Source organism: Glandiceps talaboti, chromosome 11, assembly GCF_964340395.1.
Source record: "Glandiceps talaboti chromosome 11, keGlaTala1.1, whole genome shotgun sequence".
Lineage (NCBI taxonomy): Eukaryota > Metazoa > Hemichordata > Enteropneusta > Spengelidae > Glandiceps > Glandiceps talaboti.
The window spans coordinates 6,696,259-6,721,350 of NC_135559.1; the positions used below are offsets into that span (position 1 = coordinate 6,696,259).

Genomic DNA, 25,092 nt, shown 5'->3' on the forward strand with positions numbered 1-25,092 from the left:
ACATCCAGTATCACGTGACCTCAGAGAATATATTTAGGTAGTAAATATTTGGTGCATATTTCAACTTACATAAATGTTGAATGTACACTGTGCACATGTATTATTCAAATATCCATAACACATGTTTTTCTGTCAAATGGAGAGGTTAATTCTACTTTGCTTTCTTTTGTTATGTTGTAATTACATTTAAGCTTACGTTTTTTGAAGAAATTTAATTTTGTTTATTTTATTTTATTTTATTTTATTTTACTTACATGAAACATATAGTAAGTGCTCAAAATCATTTTCCAATGCAATAAGAAAGACACACACTTTAATTCAAAGCCCATACTATTAGTTAGCTGCTACGTTAAATACTAGCTGAGCTCCAACCCAACCCCACCCTAGTCCAACCCTCAATACCCTACGGCACAACGTATGGTGCATTCATACTAGTCGGTTTGCACTTGTATCGATGCCAAATAATCCTAACAATAACGTAAATGCTTGCGTCTTCCCAATCTTCTTTGGATTTCTTCATGTGTCGTCGTCGTGCATGAAAATAGTCAATCTTATTCTGGAAATTTATTAGCTTAATAAAACACTAAGAGAACCTTTAATTAAAGTCTTAAATTGAAAATCTCCGTGGAATTAACTTTGTTACGTAACGGCACACTATGTCTATCCTACAGGGGGGCTTTTACAACAATAACCCAGCAATCAACAGATCGATATAGGCATACCTTTGTCACCTCGACAGTGTTAGCAGTAAATACACCTATGGGGCACTTTTACACTTTTATTGCAACATTGTGCCCTTAACAGATCTCTTTTGTTTTCCAAATTACTTTACTTAATTAAAGTTTTGCTAAGGTCGAAAACCAAATCATGATCATTAGTTTAGTATGAGACATGCAATTAAAATAATGAATTTTCTGTCTGTTGAAATGATGGCCCCCTAATCTATCATTAATTGCAAACTTTTCTATTGTAGAATTCAAGAATGGTACTGCTATCAAATGGGGTGAAAAACTCTCTTCAATTCCTAGCAGACAATCAAATTTACCGTTAGAGTGACCTTGTTGCCAGGTGATAGTTTCAGTCATTCTTTGTACAAGTAAACGATTGAACACTCTACAACATTTGTAAGTGATATCGTTATGGGAAACCTGTTGTACGGACAGTGAATATTTGTTTAAGGCGGTTTGAGTAAACATATCTTTAAGTGTTACAGATTCTGTCACAATTACATGTTGTGTACTATTGAACTTTTTTTTGTCCAGTATCACACGACCTTATTTTATGAAATGTTTATATGTGTACCAGGAACGAGTTTGTGTATATACATTAAGCTTAGATAGCCAAGGTAACCTTGTTACGGATTATTCCATCAAATCCAAAGATCTTTTACAAAGTTTTCAAAACAAATACTTACCATTTTAAGTCGTCAAGCCTAACAATATATACACGTAGCTTTCCAGAAATCGTCCCGGGGTTTGTTACTCGGAAAGTCCGCTGTAATGGACGTGTATTCTTCGAATTTGTTGAGGAGCACTTGTACGGTAAAGCACCCTTTTTGCGAATGAATTTCTGCTTCGATCGTTTGTTTTCAAATTTGTCAAACGCAGAGGAAACAATAAAATTTTTAACAGTATTGATCCTTCCGTTGTAACGACAATGCCCTGACTTCAATTGACAGAGACCGTGTGTATAGATGGCTAACGACTATTGCATGGTCTGCGCATGTAATTACCTGGGATAACATTCGCGTTGTTGTTCTCAGTTTGTTTATGTTTTCACCACTAGAAAAAGCACTAATTTGTTTTGAAACTACTGCTCCAGTAAATGCTCACAGTCAATATCACATTTACATCGGAATCGGCACACAAGAGACAATACTGTCTGTAACTATAGCTGCAACAAAAGAGGTTTCATATTCAAACACCTCACTGACGTCATTCTTGTTTCAATATTGTTCATCGGCTTTAAACATCTGGCACCACTTTCTTTCACCTGCATGAATTTGACAGCTTAAAGCTAGCATTACAGTTAAATTTGCTGTAAACCACTACCAGCAGCAGCGTCACATCCCTGTACATGTTAAATGGAGTTTTTGATTTGTGTGTGGGATGGGGGGGGGGGGCACATGTATGTATGTATGTATGTATGTGTGTATGTGTGTATGTATGTATGTATGTATGTATGTATGTATGTATGTATGTATGTGTGTGTGTATGTGTGTATGTATGTATGTATGTATGTATGTGTGTGTATGTATGTATGTATGTATGTATGTATGTATGTATGTATGTATGTATGCATATGTGTGGGATATATCGAACTTGAACTAAACAGAAAACCCACGAAGTTTCGTGAACACATAACTCTCGTCAAGAAAATGAACCAAGTTTAGGAATATATTTTACAATTATATTATGATCCAATATAGGCAACGGTTTTATCAGTGTTTATGACAGACAGACAGACAGACAGACAGACAGACAGACAGACAGACAGACAGACAGACAGACAGACAGACAGACAGACAGACAGACAGACAGACAGACAAACAAACAAACAAACAAACAAACAAACAGACAGACAGATAGATAGACAGACAGATAGACGTTGTAAACTCATTATTGTCAACGTGTGTTGTCCCGTAAATAAAACAAAAAAGAGAACAGAAGAAAAATGGGAAACTTTGATAAATGTCTGTACGTTGGAGTCAACTATAACTATACCTTATACATGTTATAGGGCGCACTGAAAATCAGATAATCGTTGGGAGCAGCTTGACGAAAGTAATTTTTTAATTGAAAAAGTAATATTTCAAGGTACAAATTAGTTTCACATGATTTTGTAGGTTGTCATATCTGACCCTTCGATAGTATATTACCTGGGCCTTCTCAGATGCCCGACAGTTTAATTATTCGCAACCTGAAATGTACAAATCGTTTTACTCGGCCTTTACTGAGTTGATAATTTGACTATAGTTTTCACTCTTTTCTGTTAATTTTCTGAAAAAAAATGAAATGTACACGTCTGATTCGATCATGTGACATTGAGCAGCCAATAGGAAGCGGTCCGATATGAGCGATAGCACAACACCAGATACATCTAAAAACGGTGTCCATTCTATAATAAGACACATACTAAATACAGATATACTCTTACGTTATTACTACTTGCATTTCGATATTTTTTGAGATTTGTCATTCACAAATTGCATGTACATACGTCATATTTACCAAAATATTCACACCTGGCTGTTATCCAGTCCTCTTCTTTGGAAATGTCATAGTAACATTTTAATATTATTTTCATTTTTAAAACTGCAACTGATGAAAACTTTCTGAAAATATAATGTCTTATTCGTAATGCCGTACAACCTGAACAATACTGAATCACCTGTGAGTAATTCTTTCAGTACATGATACAATATATCCCATTTAATAGATTTTTGGTCCGCACCCTAAAATCTGCACGATTAATGCTATCCAGTTTTCAAACTGATTACAAATTATGGATAAAATTAACTTCATGTATAATATCTAATTATTGATGTTTTAACTATTTCCAGTGGACACATTGTTGGTTGTCTGATATAAACAATAATACTCCAATAAAAGCGACAGACAGACAGACAGACAGACAGACAGACAGACAGACAGACAGACAGACAGACAGACAGACAGAGAGGGGGAGGGAGGAAGGGAAGGATGGAGAGAGAGCAAGATAAAAAGAATAAAGAAATTTCTTATATATAGACACAAAACCTATCATTATGATCAAACTTCACGTCGTTGAGATGCAGTCAGTTTTTAAAAAATACATTAATATTCTGTTGGACATTCCAATAAAACCAGATATAGTTACACATATTAAAGGACCTAACTGGTGTTTTCTGAACTCAAGTCAAGTATGGAAAAGATATGTAAATGACAACATGATGTACGGTATTTATAAATTACACAGAGTACGTTGCAAATAAAACTATCATATTATCCATCGAAATAAAGTCCCTGGGGGGCAGCAAGACTTATGCATTATTCTAGTACAGTCACCAGGGTTATGTGTAATTTATCAAATTTGGAATCCAGTTAGTTACGACTTATCCGAAAAAAATACTTAATATGGTTGATTCTTGCACTGATCATTACTGAAGTGTGTTTCTTCTGGGTTTTTCGTGTAATAATACTTAATGAAGAAAAAATATTGTTCACTGCAAAGGATAGTTTGAAAAATCCAGGCGTTCGTTCCCCTTATATAATGCGCCCACTCACATCATTGCATAAAAGCAGACCAACGGCTGAACCTTTCAGACTATATACAGGAGTGTATTGCGATACAAAACTTTTAATGTTCCATCAACAGCGAGAACGTGTAGGGTTTCAGAAATCAGTATTCCGTCAAGGTGAAAGTTGACATATGTTTGGTCTAAATTGCAATAGTTGGGAAGTGTGATTATAATGTTATTCGTAGCTGAAATCGTGAAAATTACCAAATTCACATCCTATTATCTTAATTTTATGACATACCAGTACTTCATCTGAATTTAAAAAACAATAACCAACAAACAATCAAAAGATGCCAACGCTTTGAATTTGAATTTGAATTTGAATTTATTTGGCAATAAAATATGGAAAAAAACATACATTTAAAAGCATTGCCGAGGATAACACAACAGAGCTTTCAGTGGAGAAGAAATTTCAAGGGTAACTCTTCATTGAGACATCAGACTCAAGATTCCTACTGCCAGTCTCTGACGCCCCCTATCGGTGGGTCAAAAGAAGTGAATCTTATCTTATACTAGTGGTTAATAATGCTAAATTCATAAACCTCACAGTGCACGTAACCTTGAAATCTTTGATAATGTTTGATAAAATGGTTAGAGAAATTAAGTATTCATTAGAATGGATGAGATCTTTAATGCACGGACCATTGAACTTAGATAGTCCATACATCACTAACTGAGTTATCTAAACTATTCCTTACGGGGGTTTACGTCTATTGCCGTTTACTTCTCCCTTCTAGAATCAAGTATATATATATATATATATATATATATATATATATATATATATATATATATATATATATATATATATATATATATATATATATATATATATATATACATAAAGTTTCATTCTTCTTTCGCCAAGTAGAGTGCTCAAGAGTGCTCAATCACCTTGGAGAGCATATCATACATAAAAATTATATATATATATATATATATATATATATATATATATATATATATATATATATATATATATATATATATATATATATTATATGTATATATATAATTATCTTGTTTCGCAATATATACTGATATTCATGACTTGTATATTATTCTGAGTAACGACTTACAACGTTATATAAATAGGTATAAAGGTATAAGGTGGACTATGTGCCTGTGTATTTGTCGCTCTGTGGCATTGTTCGTATGGAATAGAACCATGCGTCACTGATACGCTGTGTATCTGTGAGATGTCGAGAACTTCATTGAATTGTAATCAATAGATAACCAAAAGGTCATCCAGAGGTCACAACTTGAATACTGAAAACCGAAATCTCACTATCATACTTTAGACAACACGCGAATCATGTGATGTGTATTAGCTTTGATAAACTTTATTATACAAAATCAGACATCTAGATATGCTATTTCTTTAAATCGACTTTAAATATACACCAAAATATACTAAAATGGATACTAGAAAAATAAGTAGAAATGAATATGTACAAATCGTGCAATAATTTTGATATTTCTATGGTATATACAGATAACTACGTACTGGCCTTAGTATTGTTAACCTACCGAGACTGTAGTATTCAATTTCCGTATGGTATTTTTAAGCGATACGTAATGATTTTTACTACATTTCTGAATACCAACATATAACCAAGGTGCCTTCTTAAAGTGAAGATCTGAATGACTTGATCATTTTGCCATCATCACGCAAACGAACTCTGTAAAATATTGAAGACATGAATAAATACATTAGTATTACGATTCTAAAGTTTCATATAAACACTTACATTAAAACGTACTAAAGTGTTGAAAACACATATATATATATATTTATATATATATATATATATATATATATATATATATATATGTATATGTATATGTATATATATAAGAGGTTGACAATAATTACAAGAGATCAACTCTAACAAAAATGCGTGATAGTTTTCATTAGTAGTTGATCACGTTTCTGTGTTGATTATTTAGTCCAATGTCAGTAGTCAGTATTATACATACCGAAAAAATATCCCAGTTACTTTACCGTTATAATTTAATTGTCCATCGCCATCAGTGTCAGCTGCTGTCATCATTTCATGAAGTTCCTCGTCTGATAATTGTTCACCAAGATTTATTAACACGTGACGTAATTCAGCAGCACTGATGAAACCGTCGCCGTTTCTGTCAAAAACTCTGAAGGCTTCGCGAAGTTCCTCGTGACTGTCTGTCTCATCCATTTTCTTAGCCATCATTCGTACGAATTCCGGGAAGTGGATTTTACCAGTGCCTGAAAGTATGTTCAAATGAAATAATAATAATAATGATAATAATAATATATAATAATAATAATAATTTTACTAATAATTTGTTGTTTAAAGACCATTACACACAAATATCTCAATGGTCTGCACATAACAAATCACAAAATTTAAAAACATGATTCAGATTTTTTTTTAAATACATAATAAAACTGCCAAGCTCAACACTCGATAAAATAACTAAAGTTTGATTAAAAACAACAAAAGTAACCATACAGGACACACCATAAAAACCCACAACAAAATATTTCGTCAACGCTATTGTTGAACCACTTCAACAATAACATTGACGAAATATGAACTTGCACTGAATGGGTCAAAATTCTCTAATAACCGACGATCATATGGAAAATGATTCCACAGTGTGGGTGCTTATACAGTAAATGCCCTATCACCATATAATTTGGAAGAATGTTTTCCATGAAACTTAATAGAAAAGGGCTTCAATCTGAAATTGATGATGATGATGATGATGATGATGATGATGATGATGATGATGATGATGATGATGGTGATGGTGATGGTGGTGATGGTGGTGGTGGTGGTGGTGGTGGTGGTGGTGATGATGATGATGATGATGATGATGATGATGATGATGATGATGATGATGATGATGATGATGATGATGATGATGATGATGATGATGATGATGACATCGTCGACAATGGTCTGCTGATTTTGACATGTTAGTAATAACACCTTATACGTAGTTGCCTATTTTGTGCTGTGTTGTTGGCCTGCTGTATAAATTTGACATATACATGCACTACTGGAATAAACAGACATACAGATCGATTGTATCCATAAGTAGTACAATGACGGCTTGAAATCATAATTGCATCGAGATGCTGATTTTAGGGTGCGGACGAAAAATTACTTTGACTGAAGTTATTTTTCGATATTACGTTTACAGCTACACAAATATGATTACCCACAGGTAATTCATTATTGTTCAGGGTTAACTATATTACGAGTAAGTCGTCATAGCTAACAAAAATAATTTCAAAAATGTTCCCACTGTAGATAGTACATCTGTAAGGATAATCAAACGATAGATACTAGTATTACCCAATATTCAAAGTGCAGTGACAAGAACACTTCGGTCTCTCGTAGTTTCCTTGGCTGAACGAAAAATACTGGGGAATACTGCAATTATATCTGCGCAAGCATAGAGGATTAAAAGTGCTTTGACGTACACATGTATAAATTTGTCCTTGTATCACAGAATGAGTGATGTCAACACGCAGTGTCGTGTCTTAGAACCCGGGAATGAATCCCATACTCTTTTCGAATATATTCAACATGGCTTGCGTTTGGTATATGGGGTCGGGAATCCATAATATATCATAAACAAATGATGAAAAATAGATGTTTCTTCAAATGTTATCTAAGACAGCTGAAAAATTACCATCTCCATCTACTTCATTAATCATATCCTGAAGTTCAGCTTCTGTTGGATTCAGACCTAGTGACCTCACAACAATCCCCAAATCTTTGGTTGCGATGGTACCATCACCATCGTTGTCGAAGAGGGAGAAAGCTTCCTTGAATTCTGTAATCAAATGAATTATAAGAAACATTTATATAATACAGTGCACACGAACAGATCGTAAGATATACATGAAGCGCCCTCAGACACTGACACCTGTTGATCAGTGCTTACAAGCGCCTTTTTTGATGACGTCAGCCGATGAGTCCCTCCAGATATGGAATGCCGTACTATACGAAAGTGGAACTGAACTTTCGGTTATAGTAGTTCAGAGAATTGCTAAGCTTGTATTATTGTGAACGGTACAAATTATTTTTCTGTAGGCCTCAATTATACAAATGAATGTGAGCAATGAGTTAACACCGCGTGTAACAAGTCTATGCTGTTACGAATTCCATTTACCTTCTCCATGTACCAGCATATATTTATTTAACTACTGTATGGGTATATTAATACATCCATGACCACTGTAACAGCAATAGTAACAACAACGACGGACAGTTATAAACAAATTGTAATGTAAATTTTCGCGTAGTTTTCCCCTGCACTTCTGTGGATCCACAAAGTCCTGTTTACTTTTCTGCTAATCGAGTAAAACAGCAAAGGAATTTCTAGATTAGCGGAGAGTATAGTCGGGCGAATGAAGATGTTATTCATACACGTAGCAACCAATACAGTATGCATGCACGTGAACGACACTCTGGGAATTCTCTCTTATTACGTATGCATACCATCTGTTCAAGTTCAAATTCAAAACCACAACCACCTGATCACGAAATGACAATCACAAAACAAATGAACTTTTAGATCTTGAAACAGACATTAAAACCTTCATAATGGCGAACCTACGTGCTTGCACTCAACGATTAAAATTGTTACAGATAGTTTTTGCCGTACTTGTATTATCATTGCTGTCACGATTCACACATTAATCAATATCCGTGCTCGATGCTGCGGTCACCGAGTCATGATAGATAGCCCAACCATCAAAACCACGCTGAAATTTTCTATCAGTGTGTACTTCACTGTTTGTAAAAACAACCCTTTCGTAAACTCTGACCGCCAGACAACATCAATGCAAAGTTAGTCCTAGTAAATACAATGTAGTTGTTTGTTTATAATAAATATCATTCCACTGTAAACAGTTCTCATTAGCTAGTCAGATCAGAAGTGCCGCATTGCGACAAGCGAAAGCCAATCAAAAAGCGCGTTATTGTTCCTGACTTGTACTTTTTTCTGCACCTGACACAATGGCTAATTATTATAGCGATGAATGGACGATTCACAAGAGAATGGTCAATTGTCTATTCATCAAGGGGTTCGTACTTTCATTGTAGTTTGTGAGTACATCCTTTTGAAAATAAGCACAGCTTTAACTTACAAGTAAGTAAGTGGAACAGGAGTAATCGTCGCTTAAACATTTCAATAACAGTACCTTTACCCCGGGGATCCCTACAGAGAATATGGGGCGGGTGGACACAGACCGATGGCCATTTTTATAACAGTCTCTTCATAAAGAGAATGAATTGATCACATTAACGTACAACATAGGAGTGACATACAACCATATATATTCTGATAATAGTATCTTCACAGACGGAAAGAATGGATCCCAACAGATATTGATTTCCTTGTAACACGAATGGAAATTAATTATTCAAGCCGAGATATGCAGGCTGAAATGGATTACACACATCGGCCGTGGGGGTCACAAGTTAAAGTTCATGTCATATCATTATCGAAGACACAATATATTTTAATTTGTTGCCATTTACTATCTAAAAATGATGCTATCGAAAAAATAAGAAACGAAAGGCGAAATAAGGTGACCAGTATTGACAACGTATGCATGCTGGATGCTGGATGCTGGGTAAAAAACAAGGCGGGAGTTTGTTCATGTTTAACTCGTGTTATTAATTATCGTTGTAAAGTAACCACAACAAAAATCACCTGTGGTCCATTTAATACTGAAAATTGTTACATTACTTCAGTTTCCTTCACTGATTTCACCTTCCTATAAGTGATGGAATGTTGTACAGATAAATAAATAAATAAATAAATAAATAAATAAATAAATAAATAAATAAATAAATAAATGATAAAATAAATAAATAAATAAATAAATAAATAAATAAATAAATAAATAAATAAATAAATAAAAGTTCAGATTTTTGCATATGTACTTTAGAACGGCTAGTTCGTCTTTTGGTATTAACTTGAAAATCCCTGAGCGAAGACTAGTATTTTTCTTACTTTAAAATTCACTGTTACTGGTTAAGTCCATCAATATTGAATTAATGCAGGAGGGACGATCACTTGACGGGTATTGATGACGTGGGCAAGTGTTTATTTCGAAATAGCACCTTTGCGGTTTACTCGTGTCAGTGAGGTGAATATTAAGTGCATTCGGTTTAGTTCACACAATAATTAAAGTTTGTTTGTACATGGTTTGTGAAAGTTAACCGGATTTAAATATGGTGTACACAATACGGATGCGTACACAGCTAGATATCTCTACAGAGAGGAACTTATGAGCAGTCCAGTCTTTTCCAGCAGTCTATGGTTGTGTTTGTCAAATCATTCACAATCAAAATCTTTATGAATGTTTATCGGTAACAAAATGCAATGACTCCCTTCAAACGTTTATCTTTTCAACATATTTTTAATCAGACAATTTCGTCTCTCAAGCTTTACAATAACTATGCAGTATCAGAATATCAAACCAAGCGTTGCGTTACATTCACAGTACAATGATTCGTACCTACTTAAGAATATTTACATCTCAAAAAGCTAGCTTGCATTTAAAAAGTAATGAATCATTATCACCTGTGCGTTATTTTGACATCACAATTTATGATGTCGCAATGGAAATGTTGATAGGGTTTCTTCTTGTCACCAACAGTGGCGCTCATCGTGTATTTAAAGATCTCAGATGTGAAAAAACATAGACCAAGTCTGTGTTTGTAGCTCGATTCTGAATGTACGGGAACTCGATACATAATTATCATTTCTCGTTTTCTGAGCCATATTTAAAATCGTACCAGCGTAAATATGAAATAAATCCCATGGGTTCAGATACGAAAGAAAACAGATATAGTAACTAAACTCAGTTTTAAGAACTATCCTTCGGAACTGTTTGTCTCAAATTTTAAAAAAGAAGTCCACGTACAATTATCATTTCTGATTTAATAAGGGTTATCTTCTATCTATCTATCTATCTATCTATCTATCTATCTATCTATCTATCTATCTATCTATCTATCTATCTATCTATCTATCTATCTATCGACCTACCTATCTATATATCTATCTATCTATCTGTCTGTCTGTCTGTCTGTCTGTCTGAATGTCTGTTTCTGTGTCTGTCTGTCTGTTTCTGCCTCTCTGTCTGTCTCTGTCTCTTCTCGATCTCTCGCTCACTCTTTCTGTGCGTATCTCTCTCTCTTTCTGTCTCTCTCCCTGTCTCTCTTTCTCTCTCTCTCTCTGTTTCTCTCATATTACACTGTCTCACTCAACAATATGGCACATAATTCCCCAAAAATTGAAATGTACGATCAATTGCCACATATGAGAAAATGTGATGAAAACAAGCTTTTTGTCAGATAAGTAAGGTATCTCTTTCTGTGAGTACTACGTGACTGTTCATCTCTCTACAGTTTTATAAATAATCCCAAAACATTCCCACTGTAATAAAAGTGATCTCACCTGATAACTGTTCTTCAGTTACCTGATTTAACTCATTTGCCTGTAAGAAAATTAATTCTGTATGTAAGTTTATGTAGGGACAGACAGACAGACAGACAGACAGACAGACAGACAGACAGACAGACAGACAGACAGACAGACAGACATACATACAGAAAGACAGACAGGTAGGTAGACAGACAGACGGACGGACGGACGGACGGACAGACAGACAGACAGACAGACAGACAGACAGACAGACAGACAGACAGACAGACAGACAGACAGACAGACAGACAGACAGACAGACAGACAGACAGACAGACAGACAGACAGACAGACAGACAGACAGACAGACAGACAGACATACAGACAGACGGACGGACGGACGGACGGTCGGACGGACGGACAGACAGACAGACAGACAGACAGACAGACAGACAGGCAGACAGGTAGACAGAGTTGTGTCATCATCATATGTCTAATAATAAATAGAAATCTTTGGAGTATACAATGTTTTGTGCAAAGGTCTTATAATTGTGACAGCTTATATGTACTTTCAATCATTACAACTTGAAATTACACTTCTTTGTTAAAGGGGAACGCTTCCTCAGGAAGTAAAGGTATTTTAATAAACTTTGGCTTGTAGAGAGTTATTTCAGGATTTCCGCTCGGTTGCCAAGAAACACCAAATTGATACTGTATACTTCCTATATTTAATTAATGGTTTTACACTGAATAGTCATGACTATTTATCTGAAGGAAGTAAGATCTGAGGAGTCATGAATATTCAGAGTACATCTTATGAATAATCATGTGATGCCAATACCCATCATGCAATGGTGTATCAGTGAAAGAACAATGGGGGTTAGACAGAGTTTCAATTTGGCAACTGAGCGAAAATTATGTGATATCAATAATGACAATACTCTCCAGAACGAAAGGCTTATGACAACCACTTTATTTCCTGGAGTGTAGTTCCCTTTTACATATTTAATCGTCTTAAATATTCACAGAAAATCAAGAATTATATACCTAAATTAGTTTAGAGAAATATCAGTATCACATCCAGTATCACGTGACCTCAGAGAATATATTTAGGTAGTAAATATTTGGTGCAAATTTCAAGTTATGAATAAATTTTCAATACATATATATATATATATATATAATATATATATATATATATATATATATATATATATATACATAACACATTTGTTTTTCTGTCAAATGGAGCGGTTTATTCTACTTTGAATTAAATTAACTAAATTAAATTTAATTTAATTTTTTTTTAAGCTTATTGTTAGTTTTTTAGTGTATTGTAGTTCGGTTCCTTAAACTTCATTTTACTTTACTTTACTTTACTTTATCTATTATTTTACTTTCCTTACATGAAGCATATATGTGTTCGAAATCATTTTTCAATGTAATATTAAAGAAAAACACAGTTTATTTCAAAGCCCATACTATTAGTTAGCAGCTATTTTAAATACTAGCTGAGCTCCAACCCAACCCCACCCTAGTCCAACCCTCAATACCCTACGGCACAACGTATGGTGCATTCATACTAGCCGGTTTGCATTTGTACCGATGCCAAATAATCCTAACAATAACGTAAATGTTTGCGTCTTCCCAATCTTCTTCGGATTTCTTCAAGTGCCGTCGTCGTGCCTGAACAGTTACAAGCTTATTCTGGGAATTTTATCGGCTAAATAAAAACTATGCCTATGTAACCCTTTAAAGTCTTACATTGAAAATCTCCTTGGCGTTAACTTCGTTACGTAACGACATACTATATCTGCACTACTGATTAAGCTTAGATAGCCAAGGTAACATTGTTACGGATTATTCCATCAAATCCAAAGATCTTTTACAAAGTTTTCAAAACAAATACATACCATTTTAAGTCGTCAAGCCTAACAATATATACACGTAGCTTTCCAGAAATCGTCCCGGGGTTTGTTACTCTGAAAGTCCGCTGTATTCTTCTTATATGTTAGGAGCACTCGTACGGTAAATCGTGCTTTTTGCGATTGAATGAGTCATTATCATGTTGCGTAATTACACCACAGACAAGTTCTAACAAGCATACAATTCTATTCGGTTCGTTTCAGCACTGGGACTATAAGACAATGTCATGTTGTACACTTATTATGACATCATAACATAGTCATTCAATCTTTGTGGTCTCGTACCGTAAAATGATTCCCCAGTCAATCCACAGTCCATAGCTTGGCATAATCCAGACCTGACACCTGCTGGTCATGGTAAAGAATCGTCTCCAACTTCTCCATATATCCGATAGATGTATATTGGGCTATGAGCAACATGATGGTAATCACAAACTGCTACAAGCAGGTCATGTAACTGTTATTTTGAAGATTTGATGTATGACGTCATTGCAAAGATTTGATGGATGACGTCATAGTTTAGATATGATTGATGACGTCATTTTGAAGATTTATGGATGACTTCATTTTGAATGTAGAATTTATTACTTCATTTGAAAGACATGATAATGGTTTATGTCATTTATTGATTAATTATATGATGCTTGACATTATTTTGAATATCTCATGTATGACATCATTATGAAGATATTATGGATGGTGTCATTTTCTATATAGTATGGATGACGTCATTTGTACCCTTATACAAATCTACTAAACACTTAGCATTGAATTAAACAAGCTAAGCCAGGCTGGAATATATGCTTTCCACTATATCTAAATATAGACGGTGTGCCTTTACCTTTGATCTTGCTTGACAGTCATCCTAAACTTATTAATACGGTATATATGTATTTGCATATGTGTTCTTACAGCATCATTTTACAACTATATACGTAACCAATATTGATCATAATTAATGGCACCAAACTCCCTCCAAACAATGTGAACGAAGCTTGGTACCTGGATGCATGCAAGATGTATATTTGTGACAACGTTGTTAAGAAATACTACCATCATATTTAATAGCTATCACTCGGTGAGTTTACATCGTCTCGATGAACATATGGATATGCAATACCTTCAAAAAAAATAGATAAATGACCAAAATAAGCATGTTTCCATCGTGATAATAATGGGACGAAAATACACAATTGAAAAATTACACAGTAGGAGAGACGGACGGACGGACGGACGGACAGACGGACAGACATACAGACAGACAGACAGACAGACAGACAGACAGACAGACAGACAGACAGACAGACAGATATTGTTCGAATGAGAAAAATAGACGAGGATCAACCAACTCTGTACCTACATAGGGTTGTTCGAGTGTGCTCAAAGTGTCAAAGGTCGATGTTTCTCCCAGAAGGCTTTGTTTTAATGATATTGCATGTGTAGTCGACTTTATAGTTCATTAACTTTCATAATAGAAATGATGACTCCTACGAGTAATTAAACTACACAGAGCAAATTATTGGAAAATAACGTTGTTAATCATATCATTAAAATTGAGATGTGTTCTCTTGTACTGCATAATAATTTCATCACCTTCAAAATGATGTTTCAGAGTAAACAAACAGTTCAAGAACGATATGACATTGTGACTATTTTTGGCTAATACCATAATCAGATTTATATTTATCATAAAGTTACACACATAGGGATAAAGACAACAACTGTATTCTGTATAGAGATAAACTTCAAATGAAAGTGCTCCCGTAATTATAAGTACTCGCGTCAAAATATCAAAAGTTCACTTTTGTCTGTATTTATTAGGCCAGTAACTACAGACATGTAATAGCTGAACTGTCATTTTACCACAGTCGATTCAATTATAGTTATCTGATAATTAGATGATTCTGCAAATTTGCCAAATTTCACAATCTTGCATTTTCAATTATACACATGATGAATTGGATAGTCTTGTCTTAGACCGTTATCTGTCCTAGGTAACTTAACATTTGGTTGTCAAGTCCCATTTTGAGTTCAATTTTTTATACTAATTTTCTCGTTCCCCCTGTTTGTCTGGCTGATATGCAAATGAGCTAAGTATAATTTGTTGCATTGACCTTTCATGTATGCAGGTCTCGTAATACGATAGCCACATCGGCGATGGTTCGTGTCTCTAGGGACGACAAGCCAAAAACGAACCAGATCTGGATAAGTTGTGTTTCCTTCTATAATATGTACCTAACTTTTCAGGAGGACCACATCATGAAATTGTTCACAAGATGCCCTTTGATGCCATCAGCAATCTCTTTTTTTAATTCAAATTAAATAAAATCGTGACAACTTGTTTATTTATTTGACCATATATACTTTATCATTTAAATCATTCATTATATTAAAATTATGAGAAAAAAAATGTCTGTTGGGCCTTTCTTTATGACCACGCTCGCAGTGATAGTCTATGGTGATAATTGCATTAAAAGTATCCATCAACCGATGAAAACCGAATTACACAAACAATGTAAAAGATAACACTGTGACAAACACCTCAAATGAACACGAAGAGTTCGATTTTTACACCTACCTAGCCAACACTCTAGCCAATTTCCGTCGACAAGGACGAAATGTCTGGATTTGTGCGTGCATGATATGTTACAGGCGTCAAACGACAGTTTGATGAAGTTTACTGTCTTCTCCAAGATTGACACCAATTTAATGAAGAGGAATAGAAAGAGTACAAATAAAGCAAGGAATGTGAAGACAGTGTAGAAACACTGAAAACGGTTGGGTCATTTGAATCTAAATAATATTTACACAATATTTGTAAATTAACAAATGCACAACATATGACATTATGCTTTTATGTTCGACATTAGGAATGCACTCACACGCATACACTTACATGTATGTGTGTATGTATGTATGTATGTATGTATGTATGTATGTATGTGTGTGTGTGTGTATGTATGTATGTATGTATGTATGTGTATGTATGTATGTATGTATGTATGTATGTATGTATGTATGTATGCATGTATCTTAATGTATATGATTACGTATATGTATGAGAATACATGTAGTTACTGGTAAACAAATAAATAAACAAAATAAACAAAACAACAACAACGACGACGACGACGACGACAACAACAACAACAACAACAACAACAACAACAACAGAAATTGATAAAAAGAACACTAAATAGAAGCTAGAATAAGTTTACAGCTACAAAACACAATGGTCATGGTACAGGTTTTAGCACAGTGGACAATGATAGACCTGTATCCACATGACCCTGTGAATGTCTATTTTTACCACATACATGCAGTACGTGTTTCCAACCAACCCCCTCCTGCATGTAATTTACTAATTACGTGACTGGCAACGTATCCTGTCAGTATAGATATGCAAATTTGTGACGTCACTTGAGATTCTGTAATTGGATAAACAGTGGTCATTCATACAGTATATATGACCATTAGTTTACGACTAAATTGGATGTAAGGCATAACCGTTACGGATCTGTCACTGACCACTTGCAAACCTGTCTGGAGGACTCTAACTTTTCCTTTTCAACCCACCCGCGGAAAACAAGATGGTGAGTAACTTTATGATGTCAAATCACACCTCTAACTCTGTTTTATCGAATATCTGACCTGGCGACATGTCAATACGATTATTAACTTGAAATTGTACTCGTCTGCGAACATAACAGTATTTTTTATTCGGGGTGGATTCGACCGCATAGTCTCACTATTCAGTTAGACAAGTTGAAATGTTGTGGCAACGTACGACCATCACAATACAAATACATCATTATCATGCACGTCACGAGGAAATGATAAAATATCTGAATCATGTAACACCTCTTTTAATCGAACTTATTTTTGTGACTTCGGAAAACCTTTGCAAGGACAAGATGGCGTGTGTACTGTAAATTGCAAGACAAAATCGAGGTGCAAATTTGAAGTTAGTTTACAGGCCCGCCTTATATTAAGGTGACGCATTTAGTTTTACTTGACGAGATCATGTCTTAAACCAATCAATTTACTTATTACGTTCAACCATCCAAAAACGTGACAAATTTACAGAACTGTCATTTCGGATGTGTTTCCTGAACTTCATACTTATATTAATATACAGTTTGAAAGTGAAATGAATACAATATGTTAAAATTCAAGTCACCGTATAGTGCATTAGTTGTTTTCAAGATGAGAGGCGAGAATTTCTATAACTGCCCTCGAAAGAATATTGTCGGAATCCCGGTACAGCGTTTGAGGATGAAACCTTCTAAAGTCTATGCATTTTGGATTCAGGTGCCGATGCTTGAATTTATGATACAAATTTAAATGTATTTTTCATGCCATGGCCCGCCTACATATTAAGAGTAGAAGAGACAATTTAAAAATAGCTTATTATATGCAGCGATAACATTTGCTGGTAAAATCATCTGCCGTCGACAACAGATAGATAGATCATCATCCCGAGAAGTCCAGCGGAACGAGTCAATTTACTTAATCATTTTTCGCTTATATACACGTCTGATTACATATTTCCTATTGATGAAGTTACACATAATTATAGTTTAAGGCGGCAAACTTGGGTTCTTTTAATGAGGAACGGCAGAAAGGGTGTCAGGTGTCTCTAACTCAGTTAGACCGTGCCAACTGACAAGATACGGGGTAGTGAATCAATAATTTTGCACACATGCCAGGACCTGCGATCATACTTATGCTATTCACGTCTTCAGCAGAAAGTGTTACGTGAAAGTCATGGTAAATGGCCGAATTGTGAATACACGAAAGACAGAATGTTTAGCCAAAAATTTATCATTTGCATAAAAAAATATAAATATCAAAAAATACATACTAGTATATGAAATTTGAAATGCAAATTCCGTCCCACCCAATTAAACCGAACTACTTCATGATAAAAATGTAACTCATTTATGAGGCTATCTTTATATTTTCAGACATAAATTTCTAATACATTACCAGCATGAGCATATGTCTACACTAACAACCCAGTAAATTAGTTCACTCCTGGTAAAAATAGCGTAGACAAAGTCTACAGTGGGAAACAAATCGACTAAATAAGATTTGAAAAGGGTGACCCAATTGATAACGAGGAGGGTAAGGTAGCAGAGTGAAAAGTCCAGTAAACCAAAATGAAATGAAAAATGTTGGCGCAAAATGATTAATGGGGAAATGGCACAGTATAATATAAATTTACAGCGTCAGAGATTACCATTGTTTTATTTAATGTAAGGGTAATCGTTCAGATTCAAGTTTCCAGGAAATAAAATACACAGAGATCGAATTAGAACTGTGTACAGCAAGGTTTGAAGTGGTAAAAACCGAGGAGTTCGTTGTCGGCTAATCTGGTCGCGATAGAATGACTTTTGGGTAACATTAAATCCTAAGAGTGGAATGAAGTAATGTGTATTTTCGTGAACAAATGCAATATAACAGGTGTTGCATCCCTTCACAGTCAACGTCGCTTCAAGAATCCACTGCATATGTATTTTGAGTGTAACTTCGTACAGAGGTCATGCGACCTATTTCTGTCATATCAACTCAATATCTGTGTACAACATTCAAGTGAACTGTAATCGTAAGCATAGTAACATGACCCTAACAACACCTGTAGATCATTGTGATTGTTATGACGTATGGGTCTTTCGTTTAAAAGTCATAGGTTTATCATAATACATGTCAACTACTAATGATGACGTCATAGGTCGCACCTGGAGTTATCAATATGTGTGTATGCCTGTATGTGTGTGAGAGTGTGTGTGTGCGTGTGTGTGTGTGTGTGTGTGTGTGTGTGTGTGTGTGTGTGTGTGTGTGTGTGTGTGTGTGCTGTGGCAGGGGTCTGTAAGCGTGTATGTGTGTGCACAACTACAATATTATAGGGGAAGGGATTGTCTATGACTGCTGCTTAAAAAGGTAATAAAAAGCATAAAGAATTATTACTAACTTTCTTCCTTGTCGTCTTGTTTTCTTTCTTATGTAAATAGGCTGATCAATTATCTGAAGAAACCCAAAGTAAGTATACTCTTCCTGTAGTTTAATTTTGTAAACCGCAGAACTTGCACTTAATGTTAAGTTTGAAAATGTAACTTAATGATGTTCAAATAATTAGGAAGTCAATGCAGACAGATCGTTTGACTGAAAGACACCAAAACTTTCAGAAGTTCACAATAAAATAGTCCTGTACCTTTGAAAGGACAAAAAATGACATTTTACGAAAGTGAAGACCTCCTCGAAGAAGTTTACGAATGGCGTCAGCCCGGGGGCACCAATAAGACACTATATATGTAGCTTTCGGTTACAAACTGTATCCATCCATTCGACCACGTAGAAATGTCGTGGCCGCAATTTGCCATGGATTAAAATGCATACTTCAGCTTCCGATATTTCAGTTTTCAATATGCAAAAAATGTACAAAGTTCTCATATTGTGTGTACAGGCTTGAAAACTAAAGGGCGATATATTTATAGCAGTCGATATTTTTATCCTCTAAGCTACGAATATTTGGGGTATCTTATCACGATATGACGTAGGGCGGGACCCGATGACGTCAAATCTACTCACAAACGGTTATTGACATCTTTTGAATTGTAACCCTGATTTTGAAGTTTTTGAAAATGGAGGTTTGTACATTACAACAAAATCATCATATTTTCATTCGTAAAATCTTGGCAAGTTTCAATTTGTGCACGTATGACGGTTTCTCCCACTACAGTACTTCATGTTCAAACATTTTGATGTCAAATATTCAAATGGTGTGTTATCTTTGCAGAACTGAAGTTGGCTTTCGACAAGTTTGATAAAGATGGTAACGGAAAGATCACAGCCCAAGAATTAGGAGCTGTTCTGAGGTCACTGGGTCAGAATCCCACAGAAGATGAACTTACCGATTTAATCAGTAAATTCGACGTTGACGGTGAGATTACATTTCTGACCACTTCAATATTTCATCACCGGCTATGTATGCGGAACTCGTGTATATACCTCCCAGTCTGTCTGTCTTTTCAGTGCTTGCATATTTCTCTGACTACACCTGTGTAGGGCCCCTCTTACTTCCCGTGTATATCTCCTGAGTAGGGGCCCTCCTACTACCATTGTGTATCAACTTTAATTCAAGTTGTAAGGGCCTCTCTCAGCGATCTAGGACATTGTATTTTTCTCTATTTTAGGCACATTTTATTGTTTCTTAATTCATCTGTAATGTTGTCGTTATCTTATTTCCCAAGGTGGTCTCTCTATTCCTCTATTAGGATCTTGACTTTGTCTCACTTTTTATTGTTTTCCCAACATTTGTGTCCCGTCATATACATGTATATCCTTACTATCACCAGTACGAAGCCTCCCGTAATCAGTCGAGATAGAGATATTAAATTGTGATATAGATACATCATTGCAAATACTAATGAGTTATTTCTCTGTTTCTATTAATGACCGTCGATAAACATGACACAGATGAATAGTTAAGTAGACTGCTAATCAATCGACTGTAAAACTGAGATAAAATTACTAATAAACTTCATTGTAAGTTCATCAATAGTTAATTATATTGCCCATTTTTCATAATACAAGAAATTGGCCCTTGGGAATGTTTAAGCGTTTGCAGGTTTGATTACCTTAATTAGTATACACTATATAAATTAAAACAGTTTCTGTTATTGCTACTTGTTCTATATAACTCCAGCCCAACCCATTCTCATATAGAATCAAGAGAAAAATTCAAGGGTCACCATGCAAATTTCCGAAGTAAAGGTCAAACTAATCGTAAAATTGAGCCATTTTAGAATCCAATATGGCTGCTGAAAACTGAGGGAAAATATCAGATTGCCCATGCTTGAAAAATAAGATGTTTATCCCAAAATGGATTTAATTATTTCAAAAAGATCACGAACAATCTGCTATATGGCAAAGTTTTGGGAAATTTTAATAAATTTGATTTTCAAAATTTTCATCTACCTCAGTTTACATCAAAATCTATATTACTTTGTGTTCAAGTTCAACAATGCGTGTGTGTTTATTTGTCCAATTGAGATAATCAAGTCAGCTCTGCCTTCTGATTCATGGGAAATATCATTCTTGGTTTATTGCAGGCAATGGAACCATTGAATTTAGTGAATTTTCAGCCAAGATGTCGAAGATCATGAAAGTGCCATCAACCGAGGAAGATATCCGAGAAGCCTTCCGTGTCTTTGATGTTGATGGTAATGGTTATATCACCCTCGATGAATTACGTCATGTGATGGCAATCCTGGGTCAAGGGTTAACAGACCAAGATATTGATGAAAAAATTGGAAAATGCGACACGAATGATGATGGTAAACTCAGCTATGAAGGTACGTATAACTGCCCTGAACTGAAAGCACAGTAGTCGTTATATGAGGCCCCATTTTTCGTTACCAAGCCTGTAACTAGGGACGCTGAAACACAACTTTATCACTTAATCTCTAACCAGAAACCAAAACAGTTCACCCGCGCATGCGTAACTGACGACCACTCAACTTTAAGTCGATACAAGACCAGGAAAGTAAACGCCGTTCTAAAAGCTAAAAATTGTTTTTTGGACTGTTACCTATCGCATTATGGGGTTTTTCTTTGATAAAACCACGTGCACTTTTGATATCAATAGTCCATTTTTGCTTGATCAGGCGTTGTAATATTTTTATTGTTAACTAGTTGTAATCTTGATGAATTACACTTCTCTTTCATTGTATTCTATAATGAAGATATGACGACATTAATGAATATTTTAAGATAACTACTGTAATATTAAATTATAAATGTAAATACAGAGCACAAGTTACAGTCAAAAATGACAACATTTATTGATAAGTTTACATTTGAAAATTATGTCACTTTCTTTATGTACAAAGGAAATAGACATACACGGAATACACACAGACAGAGAAGCTCTTGGGTAAACTATTCCGACGTAAACTCCGACGTAAGTTTATTGACCTAATAAGTCAACTTAGGATATGTAAACAACAACTGCACAACAATACAACAACAACAACAACAACAACAACTAAACTAATGAAACTTACAACACTTTCGTTTCTATTTCTCCACAGAATTCGTTAAGTTCTGGAAATCATAGATGAAATCAACATCCATTCTTCGAGACACCAATATCTAGTCATTTAAACAATTATAAAATACAAAAAACCAACTATCATAGAAATTTATAAATAACGACAGTACACTTTGTTTTGTTTTTCTGTCGCACTGTAGTTGTCATTTTTGTCGATTAAGGAATTTTATCCTATGAGTTTCATATGTGATATTTGTGGAATGTTGGTGTTTTGTAAGTTTCAGCATGATCAAGAGAATTTATAGTTAAATATCAAGAATCGCTAAGATCCAATCAGTATCTACTATTTTGTTTGTTTGTTTGTATGTTTTGTTTTGTTTGCTTGTTTTCTGCTGACGTATGGATTTTTATTCTCGTCTGTATTGAATTACGTTGTGAATTGTATGATGTCTTGTGCTATTTCGAGCATTCTACAGTTGTCAATAGTAAAAGTTTTGAATATTATTTTTATTTTTTGACCTAATATATTTGGTAGTGTTTTTTTGTTTGCTTGTGTTAACTTGTTAATTCCAGTTAAAGAAAGTCTCTTTCTCAGTATTTGTCTACAGTACTGTGGTTTCTTCTTTCATTATTTCATAGAAATATGTAATTTTTGATATTTATCCGGAATATGATTTAATTCACTAATTATGTTATACTCAGCCGTCAGTACAAACTGCATTTTTCCATATGTAGTTGATTCTAATATTTGAATTCACTGTATGAGAAACAGGATCGTTTGCATGTCGATTTTTCTGTATAATTATTAAGTTCACTTTGAAAATTGTACAATAAAACAAACGCCGATTCATGGCATGTAGACGCCTCTGTGCAAAATGTCTTCGTTTGATTGACACGACTGTAGCCTGATTCAGTGAATCTGTGACTCCCCACACTTGTTCGCAATTTCTGTTGTGAACGCATGTAGTGGAGTCACATTTGGCATGATTGTGGTACCATTACTTTTGACAAGCTAGAAACTAAAACTAAGCTGTTATTGCGATATGCTGTGTGTTACTCAGAATGTCTTCATTTAGCGATGTAGATATAATGACTTGCTATCACGACAGTGCAAACATTGGAAATCCTACAATTCACATATATGACAGTAGGTGTCTCTATAGATAACGATTCTATTATGAGTGAAATCATTCAAATGTCCATAGAGACATTAATGGTATAAATATGTTATTCTGTCGTACGATATTAGCCTGTCAAAAGTAATCAGACCATGACTGACACCCTAAGAGTCTGAATAATGTTCATTTGACGTGTGGTTGATACCCTTGTAAGGATTATTTGGCTGGCTATCCTTGGTATATAAAGTTAATTTACATACTTAGTTGGAACTGTAAAATGTTACCTGTATGGCTGCTTGCTTACCTTGGATTTACGTGGTTTGATTGATTGGTTGGTTTGCTATGGAAAGGATATTTGTGTGGTTGATATTCTGTGTAAAGTCAACTTGTGTGTTGGATATTCTGTGTAAAGTTTATGTGTGTGGTTGGTAATATGTGCAAAGTGTATTTGCATGGTTGATATTCTATGTAAGGTTAAGTTGTGTGGTTGATATTAATATTCTGTGGAATTTGTGTGGTAGATATTCTGTGTCAAGTTAATTTGTATGGTTGATATTCTGTGTAAAGTTAACCTGTGTGGTGGATATTTTATGTAAACTTTGTTTGTGTGGTTAGTAGTCTGTGTAAGGTGTATTTGTGCGGTTGACATCTTTGTAAGGTTTATTTGACTGTGTGGTTCATATTTTGTGTAAAGTCAATTTGTGTAGTGGGTATTTTATGTAAACTTTATTTGTGTGGTTAATATTCTGTGTAAAGTCATTTCTGTGGTTAGCATCCTAAGAATGTTTAGAGTACACATCAGGTGTTTTGGTATTTACCTTAGAACGTCTTCAGTTTCTGTTGATTCGTTTACGCATGAGCAGTCTCTCTATGAATATGACATAGATAACAATTTATGATGTACACAGAATGCATGTTATCGAATCGTTTATTTATCTGTAGTTTGTTGAAATGCGATGGAGCATATCCCCGGTTAATAGATCTTTCTGCAAATATATTAACATATTGAGTTATTCTTCATAATACATACATACATACATACATACATACATACATACATACATACATACATACATACATACATGCATGCACGCACGCACGCACGCACGCACGCACGCACACACACACACACACACACACACACACACACACACACACATACATACATACATACATACATACATACATACATACATACATACATACGTCCAGGTCTGGACTATGTTATCTGAGAGGTCAAGCTTTTCAGACTCACTACATGTGGTCTGTCGCCAC

At 34.8% G+C, this 25,092-nt stretch overlaps 4 protein-coding genes across 4 annotated transcripts in view; 2 read left to right on the forward strand and 2 right to left on the reverse strand.

The window, feature by feature from the left end:
- LOC144442860 (calmodulin-like) overlaps nucleotides 1-1,814 on the reverse strand; it is a 7,677-nt gene extending 5,863 nt beyond the window's left edge. The window contains exon 1 of the mRNA XM_078132256.1: nucleotides 1,415-1,814. Coding sequence (XP_077988382.1) covers nucleotides 1,415-1,417 — 3 coding nt within the window. The 5' untranslated portion in view covers nucleotides 1,418-1,814. The remainder of the gene's footprint in view (nucleotides 1-1,414) is intronic.
- LOC144441928 (uncharacterized) overlaps nucleotides 1-25,092 on the forward strand; it is a 129,238-nt gene that overhangs the window by 34,053 nt on the left and 70,093 nt on the right. The gene's annotated exons all lie outside the window — the stretch shown is intronic.
- LOC144441913 (neo-calmodulin-like) lies at nucleotides 5,933-14,067 on the reverse strand. The gene is made up of 5 exons (XM_078131171.1): nucleotides 13,633-14,067; nucleotides 11,753-11,792; nucleotides 7,967-8,110; nucleotides 6,285-6,527; nucleotides 5,933-5,961 (listed from the first exon to the last, which is right to left on the reverse strand). The coding sequence occupies exons 1-5, from the start codon at nucleotides 13,633-13,635 to the stop codon at nucleotides 5,933-5,935; spliced, it is 459 nt and encodes a 152-aa protein (XP_077987297.1). The 5' UTR covers nucleotides 13,636-14,067.
- On the forward strand, nucleotides 17,110-23,560 carry LOC144441933 (uncharacterized). Its single transcript, XM_078131202.1, has 5 exons — nucleotides 17,110-17,237; nucleotides 19,659-19,686; nucleotides 20,444-20,587; nucleotides 21,759-22,001; nucleotides 22,740-23,560. The coding sequence occupies exons 1-5, from the start codon at nucleotides 17,235-17,237 to the stop codon at nucleotides 22,763-22,765; spliced, it is 444 nt and encodes a 147-aa protein (XP_077987328.1). The 5' UTR covers nucleotides 17,110-17,234; the 3' UTR covers nucleotides 22,766-23,560.

Excerpts from the sequence above, each read along its gene's own strand:
- LOC144441913 (XM_078131171.1), bottom strand. Across the intron at positions 6,528-7,966 it reads TAATGAAGTAGATGGAGATG|GCACTGGTAAAATCCACTTC; the intron begins GTAATTTTTCAG and ends ACATACTTTCAG. Across the intron at positions 5,962-6,284 it reads TGGACAATTAAATTATAACG|AGTTCGTTTGCGTGATGATG; the intron begins GTAAAGTAACTG and ends AATATTTTACAG.
- LOC144441933 (XM_078131202.1), top strand. Across the intron at positions 19,687-20,443 it reads ATTATCTGAAGAAACCCAAA|AACTGAAGTTGGCTTTCGAC; the intron begins GTAAGTATACTC and ends TTATCTTTGCAG. Across the intron at positions 22,002-22,739 it reads TGGTAAACTCAGCTATGAAG|AATTCGTTAAGTTCTGGAAA; the intron begins GTACGTATAACT and ends ATTTCTCCACAG.